The sequence below is a fragment of the Epinephelus moara genome, chromosome 17 (assembly GCF_006386435.1).
Source record: "Epinephelus moara isolate mb chromosome 17, YSFRI_EMoa_1.0, whole genome shotgun sequence".
Lineage (NCBI taxonomy): Eukaryota > Metazoa > Chordata > Actinopteri > Perciformes > Serranidae > Epinephelus > Epinephelus moara.
In genome coordinates, this window is record NC_065522.1 from 6,029,662 (window position 1) to 6,042,297 (window position 12,636).

At 39.3% G+C, this 12,636-nt stretch overlaps 1 protein-coding gene across 1 annotated transcript in view; it reads left to right on the forward strand.

Moving 5' to 3' along the window:
- Nucleotides 1-12,636, forward strand: part of adam19a (ADAM metallopeptidase domain 19a) — a 283,587-nt gene that overhangs the window by 235,008 nt on the left and 35,943 nt on the right. Inside the window, exons 13-15 of the mRNA XM_050067214.1 lie at nucleotides 4,734-4,823; nucleotides 7,997-8,192; nucleotides 12,295-12,403. Of these exons, the coding sequence (XP_049923171.1) occupies nucleotides 4,734-4,823; nucleotides 7,997-8,192; nucleotides 12,295-12,403 (395 nt within the window). The remainder of the gene's footprint in view (nucleotides 1-4,733; nucleotides 4,824-7,996; nucleotides 8,193-12,294; nucleotides 12,404-12,636) is intronic.

Genomic DNA, 12,636 nt, shown 5'->3' on the forward strand with positions numbered 1-12,636 from the left:
AATTTTGTGTTCTTGGACGTTAGTCTGGGGCGCCGTCAGCCATTAGGTGTGCTGGCCGCTCCCCCTGCCGATCTCCGCAAGGGATGTGAGGACTCTAAAACTTCACCAGGGCCTCCGTCAGCATATGGGTGAGTAGATAATGGCTGAATTTTCATTTTTGGGTGCACTATCCCTTTAAGGTTTTATGTTTTACTCCTTGTCTTAGTGGTATACTTAAGGAATCTCTAGACTGTTGCACAAAAGACCTTAGCAAACAAAGCAAGATAAAAAAAGAAAAAAAAAGAAAAACTGCAACATTACAGAGTTTATGGTGATAAATGATAAAAAAAAAAAAACCTAACACACCCCGGGAAGACTGTTCTGCGACCAGGAGAACCCAGTGATACACCTCTGATGTTACACTTAAGATTTGACTGAATTAATTTTCGTTGCAGTGTCTTCCTACAATAGTTTTCTGTTTTCTGGTATTTGGGATTAAATTTACTTTGCAGTATGTGCTTTCTTTGACTGTATTAACATGTGTGAGTCCAAGCAAACAAACAACCTCCATGGAAACTTTTAGCACAGAAAAATCTCTTTTAATACAGTTACACTGATTTAAAAACAAAACAAAATTGAACATCTTCTCATACATCTACGGCCTGCCGCCTTTTCCTAGACTAGCTATTGATTCCAAATCCAATAAAGAAAAAGTCTTGGAGGAAAATTGTGAGTGCAAACTAAGAGTAACTACTTTGTTGTAAACATATCAATGAATGTTCATTTAGACCTAGAAGGAATGTTTATAGGCTATTGTAGATTAAATAGGCTGTGTTGCCATCACTATAAGGCACAAATATGTATTACGGCTCAAGAGAGATTTGACAGTGAAGGTCGTTGCCCCCTGTAATAGGTTATTTCAAACATTGAGGTCTGTTTCAAAAAATGGTCTCATTACATTTAAATGGCTACTTTGGGAACTAACATCATCACACATGAATAAAATTGGGCTCATTGAATCCACAAGAGTCTCAGCTTTCCAGTCAGACCCAATTTATGCAATTCCAGGACTGTTTAGGGACCCCAGTATGCAAAACGTTTCAAATGCAATAGATGAAATAACACGTCTGTATGGCATGCAAAAAACTGCATGGTTTTGGCCCCTAGACTGCATGGTGCTAGCATAAAGTGGGCATGTCTGTAAAGGGGAGACTTGTTGGTATCCCAAGAATCCATTTCCATTGAGATTTTCTTGAGGTGAGAGGTCCAGGAACCCCTGTGAAAATTGCCCTGCCAGTTTTTCCCTCGCCAAAATGTAGCCTTACTTTGGAGCGTTGGTACCAATGGATTGCCTAGGTCTTCTAGTTTTATATGATATCACTATCTTCGCTCTAGCTTTAATTCAGCCCATTACAACCTCCAAAAGACAGTAATGACGGCAGAGGACGCAGATGTCCAAGCTGAGTGGAAGAGGTTGAATGTGTTTTTCCAGACTTCTAAGCAATGTTTGATTGTCATTCCTTTTTTTACTGTATGATGACACATACAGTTTTAAGGAACTTCCACTTCACCCAAGTATTTACATTTTATGACACTTTTACTCTGCACCATTTCCGAAAAATTAAAGTTTCTAGGTACTTCACCTAGACAGATATTGCATAGACTTGATGCTAAGCTATACTTATCATGTTCCAATTGCAGCTCTGTACTCAACACACAGGCATGAGATTGACATCCAGCTTCTCATCTCACCCTCCAAAAGAAAGCAAATAAAAGATTCAGAAGGACTTGTTGCTGATCTACTTTACTCACATCAGCTCTAAAATGTAAATAATAAGTTCTTCTTGACCTTGGAAATAGTAGTTGAACGAAATAACTAAAGGTCCCATAGGTCGCTGTTTCCAGAGTTTTCAATCTCCAGATGCTGGTGAGATGTGGTTTAAAGCTCTGTAAAATGCTAGTAAGTGGACAGGCTACAGAAAGTAGCATATGTGAAGTGTAGCATTAAATAAAATGATCTGTCTGTTAATTCTATTTGTTCATTTTGACATCACTGGTGTAAAAAGTGGCTGTTTAGACTTTTCCTTCAGGTTTTCCTTTGCATAGCATGGTGCCGTTGCAGCCTCATCATCAATGCGATCTGTGTCGCCTTTGTGCAACACAGCTGAAAGATTGCTGAAAGTTCCCTCAAATCGGGATGAAGTGTTTGCGCTCAATAAACCCAGAGGTTAAGTAAACCTACTTTGGTTCAAGCAGCAAAGAAAATTGAAAACAGAGGAAGTAAATTGGTCGTTGACAACAGCGGCGCGTCTGACGGGGCTGTTTGTTATGAGTCAGAGCGGAGCTGACAGTCGAGCTCAGGCTGCTGACAAGCCACCTGTTCTTAGCATTGCAAATGAGACGAGCTACAGAGCGCTGCTTAATGGTCTCACCTTGTGATTTCCAAATGTGTGATACACATGACATTGTGGGGGTGTGGAGTTCCAGATTGTAAACTAAATGTAATCCTCTTTTGTTTTTGTTTGTTTTTTAGAGGGGAAGTCAGAATCCTTTCAAAACTAAATCTTTTACAATAAAGCTTCAAAGTTTTTATTTTAGAAATGTGATAAGACAGCGTTGCAGAAAAAGTGGGTTTGTGAAAAGTGACAGAGAGACATTCTGGTTTTAGACCTCAAACGACATTGGCTCTGTCTCATTGTTGGGATCAACATCACACAACAGAAAAGCTGCTGCTTTTTCTTGTAGTTGTTGCCTTCACTCATAATCCCCTCTCTGCTCCCTCCTGCCGGTGTACTCGACTTTTTCTCTGGTTTGAGTCAGCTCCCACATTTGTAATGAGTGTAAATGTGGCTTGGTTGAGGGCACCATGACAACTGGAGGTGTTGTCTTTGTGTGCATGGTATGACACAAGAGCAGCAGTAAAATCACATTAATGGATTTTATTTATTTTTCTTTTTTTCTTTCTGCCGACATCTGTTGAAATCATGAATTGTCAGTCACAGTTAGTCTATGAAACTGCTAAATGTGTGTGTGTGTGTGTGTGTGGGTGTGTGTATGTGTGTGTGCGTGCGTGCGTGTGTGTGTGCGCGCGTGCGTGTGTGTAGAATAGGTTTGTCTTTTTAGCTTTCTTATTTTTATCATTTAAATCTGGCTGCAAAAATGTTTTTATTAACAACCTATTAACACTCACAACTGTACACAAACTTGTAAAGTTTTTTTTTTTTTTTTAATTGGTGAAATTATGTGACAACAGACAAGGTGACATAGAGGACAAATACATTACACCAAGTGGAGTACAAACAGTGGACTACTTGTAAACTTGTAAAGTTCGTAGAACCCTGTCTTTAATGACTCAGAATTTTTCACTGCTTACTTGACATCTGCTGCTAGGCATCTATTTTTTCATACCTTCATACCTCCTTGAAATTTCACCAGGGCATATGGTATATGATGGTATTTGTGTGTGGTTTTACCCATACGCTCCAACCTCGACCGGCAAGTTTGCTACATTGCGCAAGCTCTATTAGCTTTTCAGTCCAATGTTGTGTTCACACCAAACGTGAATGCGAATTGGAACGCTAGAATATTTTGTGTTGACTCACTTCATATGCTTCATATGCAGGAATAACTAAGGTCATATGCCAAAGAAAGAATGAACTTCTGCTGAGCGAGCCGCCTGTTAATGACGCTGTCAGCAAAGCAGTAATGATTGTGCTAAGTGGCTAATGGGCATGTAGTTACTTACATGTTTCAGATGATACGTCATGGTTGTAGTTGATGAATGATGCAGAGTTTACGTATCACCTTGGGTTCATCCTTCACCTTCTCAGAATGATGCCACACTTTTTATTTCCTGCCCGACATGTTATTAACTAGCCTATGTAATAACCACAAGTACCAGCCCTGTAAATTAACCTGACTCCTGTCTGACTGCTGAGTGTGGCCACTTCCTGTGTCTGTCCTTAAATTCCCATATGGTCCAGTCATATAGGTTTTGATTTATTTTGATGAGGCACAGCTCGTCATAGAGTTTTGAATTTGGTTTGTTTTTTTGTTTTTTTCTGCGACTAAGCGACCAATGAAATCTTGCCGACTAATGACTTTTATGACCTTTCTGGTCGACTAGCATTTGGTCAACTATTAATTTAAAAAGTAAACAAATATAGGAAGATAGCATGTTCTCATCAATTTTTTAAGTGGTTGGGCCTCCAGTCTGACGTATCTGAGTGCACAGCACAGTTTACCTATCAGAACAGATTTCTATATTTAATGGATTTATTGTGGACACTGTCGAATGTTACGCAATGTGACGCAATAGACGGATGCTCTTATTCAGTTAGGACTCAGTGTCACATGCATATTACACAGACAGGTATGTAAACAATTCCGTTGACGACACAGCTCGTTGTCTCTGCTAATACGTGGTTAAAAAGCAGGTATATCTGCAGCATTAGAAATGGAGAAGCTTTTGATCTTTTAGTAACAACTTACAAACATTTAGAACTTCACTGGCTTCACAACTTAGTGTTTATTACTTCACAACTTCACAACCTAATGTTTATTACCCATTAAAATTACTTACTACCATTTATAACTGCTAACCAGATGGTTTATTTCCTTTCCTTAATGACTGCCAACATTATGTTTAAGGGTGACTCATTAAAAAAGTGGCACCTTTTAGGAATAATGTGTTGACGCAGTTTTGTTAACAAGTGTGCGTTTGTGTGTCCATGTGTTTGTGTGACTGTTTACAGGAATGCACCAATGATTGCTGCAATGCCAATAATTGCACCTTGAAGGAGGAGGCTCAGTGTGCCCATGGAGTGTGCTGCGAGGGCTGTAAGGTAAGAAACACACACACATGTGCAGGCAGAGTGGCGTAGGAGGGAGCTCACCTCGTTTGCAGTAGTATGCTGGTATCATTCGCTCATTGTCAGTCATGATGTCAGTGTGTTGACTTACTGTACCCACAGCATGTCAGCTCCCATCACAGCGGGGCTCGTCGTCACGTCACACCTACACCTTTCATCTGTGCTCTCATCTCGCTGTACAAATGCAAATCCTGACATCCCATTGTTACTCCCACAAGTGTGAACCCTAATTCTACTGAGCTTTAACCTGACAGAAGACTCAAAATACTGAAGATGGCAGTAACTTCAGCACTGTCTGCAGAGGAGGAGCTATTCTCCCTCTCATTCTTACTGTGTTCGTCTCATCGCAATACTTGTCTTTCTATGCATATTTATCCTCTTAATGTACATGCTGTATGTGGAATATATCAATACTCTTATGCCTGTTACACAGAGCTACACATTTTATATTTAAGCATATTGTCATATCTTGCATACTTTTCTTCAGTTCCACTGCTATGGCTGCTGTTTTACATATTATTGATATTTTCATGTTTTAATATATTTTTTCTGTTCTCAACTTCTTAATGCCTTTTTTACATGTAATTTCTAGCAAAATTCCCCCTAAAGCTGCACTTCCAAATATTAATCTGTATGAGTAATGGGTCAAATATTTTTCTCAGGGGCTAAAAGAAGAGGGAATATTGGACTGACATTCATCAGATAACAATGCAAATGAATTCTAAGGTTGCTCTGTGTCTGCTGAATGTGAGAAGAGTCAAACATTTTATTAGCATGTCGGCTGTAACGACTGTACAAGAGGCTAATATGTTGGATGTTGTGTTTTCAGCCTGCTATTCTGCCCCCAAGTGGCCCAAAAATCTATCAGGCAGCTATGTACCCAGTTGTTACACCTAAACACAGTGCAGCCTGTGTCAAGCTGCCATGCAGTGTTTATGGAAAGCTGTAGCAGCTGCTCGAAGCTATGACCGTACGATTCTGCAGCCAAATTAAAAGTTGGGGATAGTTTAATTTTTAGAGACAAATTGCAACCAATCATTTAACAGAGTCCTGTGCCTCCTGTGGCATGCTAACCTCTGTCATAAAGAATACCTGAAAGGCATGAACCAACACATTCTCACTCCGACCTTGACATATATTGAGGTTTAGTTATGGACTTCCCAGGTTGAGATACGACTTGCAAGGTACCCTGGGTGAGTTGGTTGTTGATCACTGTGTCAACTTCTGCCTGTTACATGCATCGTCTGTCTTCAAAATACACTTCAGTTTTCATAGGAAATGTACAGTCTGCATGGAGTCTTTTTCACAATATACACACTGCTTCGGTACAGCTACGTTTAGCTAACACACAAGCTTGGTTGGGTTTTGGAAAAAAGAAGAGGGTTTGACTTTACAATTTTACGGGAGGCAAACACCAGCCTCCCAGCTGAAAGTCGGTGGTTGATTGACCCATCCACCACCCCTTCTGCCCATCCTATACGGACTTCCGCCACTTAACTTGCGTTGTTGTCCAGGGGACAGCGTTTTTTAATCAGTATCTGACACCAGAGGTCACTGCCAGAGTGCCAGTATTCAACAACTTGGAGAGGAGATCAGATTTTGGACAATATTTGACATATTGACTGCCATTTTCCCTTACAACAAATAAGACTGACCATTTACAATGGCAGTGGACGATTTTTTGTTGTTGTTGTGTCCCTTCAATTTTGCACAGGCTGAAAAGCAGGGATTGAGACTAACGGTGTCCTGTCATCCTGGTAACAATATAAAAGGGATGCAGTAAACTCACTGTCAGTGTAACAGAGGATGCACCCTAATGTTTTCCTGACAATGCTACATTGTGAGCAACAAATCTATGTTGACATCAGCAGGAGGAGAACTAGTTAACATTAGCTGTTAGCTGTTAGCTGTTAGCTGTTAGCTTTTAGCTGTTAGCAGGTGGTTGCCTGAGCTAACAATTATCAGTTTCCCTGAGTTACATTATGATGTGTAAAAATGAGTATTGGGCAAAGGTGAATTATAACATTCTCATGATGTGTTCAAACTTAATCTTGGAAAATGTAGTTTTTTTAGTGAGAAACATGAATAAATACAGCTGTATACAGTAAAACTAATGACAAAACCGACCAAATTGCCATTTTCAGAATTGCTGCGTCCCTAGTAAACTCATCGGCGCACTGTGCAGTATAGCAGTAACATCTGATATAGATTTTTTATGTCTCTACCCAAGACTCCCATGTTTTCATGAGTGCACTGTTACCTCAGATGGTAATATATGTTTGAAAATGCAGTCAGACATTTTGACTTTTTTAAGTTCTGCCAACACAACATGAGTCTGTAAAGGTACCACCACCCATTCACCTCACATAGTTATATAATACAATAAGTTGGTTCGTTCTTTTTTTTTAAAGATATTTTTGGGGGCATTTTTGCCTTTAATTGATAGGACAGCTAAGCGTGAAAGGGGGAGAGAGAGAGAGAGAGAGAGAAAGAGAGACAGGGAATGACATGCAGCAAAGGGCCACAGGCTGGAGTCAAACCCGGGCCACTGCGGCAACAGCCTTGTACATGGGGCTCCTGCTCTATCCACTAAGCCACCGACGCCCCGAAGTTGGTTTATTCTATAGTGAAAAAATACTACAGCACTAATTTGTCCATTCATTTCTACCAGTATATACACTAAGTGTGAAGATTTTCAGCTGTGTTACTTTTCTCTGATAGTCTTCTGCTTTGCCATGACCCAAAAAACCTGAACAGATAATAAGCCAGTGGGCTTTTATTGACCCCCTTCTTCCGTTCTAACTTCATTAGTGTGGAACAGACATGGCTTCTTGGTTTTATTTTATATAAAGATTCCTGCCAGCACTGCTGTCCTGGAACAGAACCTGGCCCTAGGCTTGTCGTCATTAGTTTGCAATAATTTATTAAATGCAAATTTATTAGGGGACATTCACCATTTAAATGCACTACCAACTGAACTAATGAAGGTCTATTTTACAACAAATTTTAGTTTCTCAACAAGAAATGGTACTGTGTTCATCATCCTGTGAGATTCATCCCATCAGACGTGATCTTCATGTTGTTTCAGATGTCTTGCTCCCCCCTCCCTCCCTCCCTTCTCACTGCTTGTTCCCTGTCTCTGCCAGTTGAAGCAGGCAGGTACCATGTGCCGGGGGCCAGCGGGGGCGTGTGACCTGCCAGAGTACTGCACCGGGGCCTCTCCTTACTGTCCTGCCAACGTCTACCTGCTGGACGGCTCCTCCTGTCAGTACGGAGTGGCCTACTGCTACAACGGCATGTGCCTCACACACGAACAGCAGTGCCTGCAGCTCTGGGGCTACGGTAATGAAAACCACACAATACACTTAACCCTTTCACTCAATATCACAGGGATATACATGCCTTCAGACCCCTGTTAAGCCTTTGTTTAAACCCTGTGAAATAAGGGATTTACCAGTAGAGGTTTTAAAGGTCAGTGCTGTTATTTTTGGAGTTAAACAACCAATAGCCAATAATGGTGCTTTAAACTGCTTTAAACTAAACAGATTTGACAGTAATACTGCAATGTATGTCAGAGTTTATTCATACAATGAAAAACATGAGCTGGCACTAGTCTGTCAAAATAAAGGCTCATCAAAGCCAGACGGATTTGTTCTTTTTTCCTTTCAGATGCAAAAGCTGCATTCACAAGCATGACAGTGTTTGTACAGCGACACAATAGAGCACAACAGATAAAAGCGACATGATGACTTTTAATGGGCATCATCTTATTTGATTGTTCTGCATTGTTTATTTATTGTTCATTTTTTCATGACTGGCTTCTTATATCAATTTTTTGCCATCACAGAAAAAAAATATTGATACATAATTTATACATGTTTTCAACCTGTCAGGGACCTTTTTCCATTTCTTTCTGGCCGTAAAAGTAAAAGCAAATTGTGTAAAGGCAGAGCTTCTCTAAGGATTCCACACTCTCAACGAGCAGTTGACCTTGAGGCTCTGATCGTTTGCTCTGAGCAAAGTCATAAAATGTATTTCAGTGGTGGAGGTGTAGTATTGTGAGTTTTCAAAAATACCCAATGAATATCTGAATAAAAATCTCAATTCTCAAAGTTCAACATGTTATATTTAGTAAGAATTTAATTGCAGTGATTTTAATGTTATCTCAATTGTATGATACCAGCCTGACCTGCAACAGTTGAAATGGAACAAATAAATCATTGCATTCAGATATACCTGGAATTCCTATAGTACGTTTTTTTTTAAATGTCTAAAGATGGTAATGTTATTCTTCAGTGTATGACTCATCTTCTTGATGTGCTTTTTGAACACAAAGTGGGTGACGTAATTATTTAACCACATCACCATCTGCGCAAATACTTATAAAAGTCTTTTGTTTGTGCTTATCAGTGGAATACATTGTTACTTTTTCCTCAGTATTCAGTTAAAGAAAATGTTTAAACCAATTTTTCCATTGTTTTAAAACAACTTAATAGCCACTTGCTCAGCATCTCTTCAGTCAGTGTTTATGATTGTGTCATCTGCGTGCATGAGAATTGCTACATATTTCTACACACTGATTGGAGATCAATAATGTACAAACTGAATAACAAAATTACAATGGCCTTTGTATGGAGCCTTGTGGTACTCCCACAGTACATGCTATGGGAAAAAGAAAAATGTATTTGCTTTTCAATTCACTACTGTTATGCAATTATTGGAGGTTATCTCATCAAGATAAGCAGTAGGTAGGGCTAATTTTCAAGACAGAGATGATGTAATTAAAAGAGCACCAGTTAAACCTCAAACAAAATAAATTAATGTCTTTATAATCACCAAGAGCACACTGGACAATGGAAACAGAGAGTTTTGAAGAACTAATATTACAGCTTTGTGCCCTTGGAAGAGTTGTGGTAACCGCTCTGTGTGCAGACATAAGCGTATTAAAGCCATGTAGAGACGATGTAGAGAGCTTGCAGTGGCCTATGGATTGACAGTATGTCATGACGGTATGTCCCATTTAACTTTTGTTGATACACTAACATTTCCACCTCCTCCAAGTGTCAAAACTACTTTGCCATAATTTGAGATTTTTTTTTAGAATTTTTTGCATTTTCACTCAGGTTTTTTTGTGTGCTAATTGAAAATGCAAATAAAAATGTGGATGAAAATGTACCCGATGACAATATGTTGTTTATCTGTGGTCTGATATATATGATTTGACCCAATTTACTGTGTTGTTTGAAAGACTACAGTTGGACAGCTTAGTGAGAAGTATTGAATGGCAGGGTTTCTACGGTCATGGAAAACGTAATGAAATTAGTAAAAAAAAAAGAAAGTGAAGATTTTGGAAAGTCATGTAATTTAGTTGTGTGGAAGGCAATACATTTTAACAATATTTTTTCCAAAGACAACCTTCCACATAATGTAAAATAACAGCAAATTTATTATCCGTAGCTGCTGACAAAACATAGTTCTAATATGCGTCAAATGTTATTTACCATCACATATGTTTCTTCATTTTCTGCCCACATTTCGTCTCTCCCTCCATGTATGCCAGCTAGCTGGACTTATGTTTGAAAAGAATTTTTATCTGATATGTGTAAATAATGCCAGGCAAGTGTGGCAAGAAAAAATAATGTTGTAACAGTGTGATTTAACACGTAGAGTCATGAATCCCACAGTCTGCATACCCATGGTCCATTAATACTTCGAATTTTGCCACATTTTTTAGATGGAGCAATTAATATGGGCAGCCTTGGGCGTTCAACTGTTACTCAGAGCACCAGAGCACAGTTGGCTGGTTTTGTTTTAACTGCTCTCTGGTAGTTCAAAGGTATGGAGTAGCCTTTATTTCAAACAAATTAACCAACAGGTTGACCAAACTGTCAGCTGTCACTTCGCTTCTCTGGGAGCCCCACTGCTCCATGTCTGCCGACTGATTATAATACTGAGGTTTGGAGTAAAGGGTAGAGGGTGAGAATCCTGTAATAGTGTATCAAACGCATTTATTAGCTCAAGAAACACTGCTCCCCCTGTCCCTCCTTTATCTTACTTAGCCTCGGAAAGGAAATAGCGACATGCAGTTTCAGTCGAGTGGTTCACTCTAAATCCAAATTGCACAGGATGGAGAAAATGCTCTTTTTTTCAGATGTTCCATCAACTGCAGCAATTACTTTTTACTTTTTCCAGCCCCTTGTGAAACAGAGGGGAGTAAACTGATAGCCCTGTAGCTGCTAGCCTCCTGTCTGTCACCTGTTTTAAATACTGGAATTACAATAGCAGTTTTCAGAACACAGTGAAATATATTTTCTTCCACTGACCTATTATTGATGTGAGAAATGGGAATTGTTAAATTGTCTTTGTGTTTTTTAAGGGAAGCAGCATCAAGTCCCCACTTTCTCTTGCTTTTGAATTTGGATGGATTGATAAAATAATTCTATTTACCTTAGACTCATCTGTTTGCATACAGTTAATGCAGTTGTATCATAATTAAAAACCACAGGAAACTCGAATTCTTTTGAATATCCAGTTCCATCACTGATTCAAGACAACAGTTAATATTTGCGACCACAAAGCTGTCATGTAGAATAATCCCATTTATATTAAATTGTGCAGCTCCACACTTCGGACGTTCTTTACCAGTGAATTTGTCAGTAGCTCCCCAGAGCCTTGTAGTGTTTCCTTCTGCCTGTTTAATGATGAAAGGAATTTGCTTTGGCCTTCCTGAGCTGCATCGTAGCTTTGTTTCTAAGACCCATCAACTGATCTGTAGCTAATCCTGATTTTATCAGGGCTGCATCTCTTGTCTTTATGAAATGCCATAGGATGGCATTCAGCTAAGATAAAAACAAAACAACTCCACCTTCCAACAGCTCCAAAGCTGTCTTATTAACATGTTGTGTGTTGCATATTTAACGCATAAAAGAAATTGTGACTTAGTTGTTTTATAAGAGGTCAGCTTTGGAGCTCCGCTGTTAAAGTGACCAAACACAGCATCTGAAAAATCCTGTTCTCGTTGTAGGGTTGCCACATTTTAGCTCTGTTGAAACTCCACAGTGAGCACAACCCATCTGATTCTACTTGTAGTGAATGAAATTGATATTGATCTTTTCATGTCTTTAACAGCAAACAGGCATATTTCCCAAAATGTCTGGCTGTTCTTAGAAACTTATTTGCTACAGGTCTTTTAGCATTTCTTATAGCAGCTGAAGGAGGGTTTACACTGTGTGTACGGTGTCCGCCGTGATCTTCAGGATCACATCCGCAATAGATGAGCAGGTGGCTGACACCAGCATTATCTGTCTGTCTGTGGCCAAGGGCTTTGTGAGTCAGCACGCTAACATTTGTCATCTGTGGAGGAGAACATTGCTAATATTGTTAGTTGCAGTAAGTACAAGTAAACAGAGACCAAAGGGGCTGATGGGATATGTTGTTTTTTCAGGAGCTAGACCAGCCCATGATGCCTGCTTCGAAGATGTCAATGCAGCAGGGAACGCTTTTGGGAACTGTGGGAAAGATGGACATGGCAACTACATGAAGTGTGAGAAGAGGTAAGAGATGCTGGTGATAATGAAACATAACAACGAATTACAAACATATTCTATACAGTGCTTTGAATAGTTATGCTTTTTTAATATAGTAGATTCCAGGATTATATAGTAGATGCATAGATTATTGTAACAGAGATTCTTGACAGCAGAATCGTTTTGGATTTCTGTCATAACTGAATATCTTTAAATTTGAATTTCATGAAGAAAAAAAATTAAAATTGAACTATAGACAA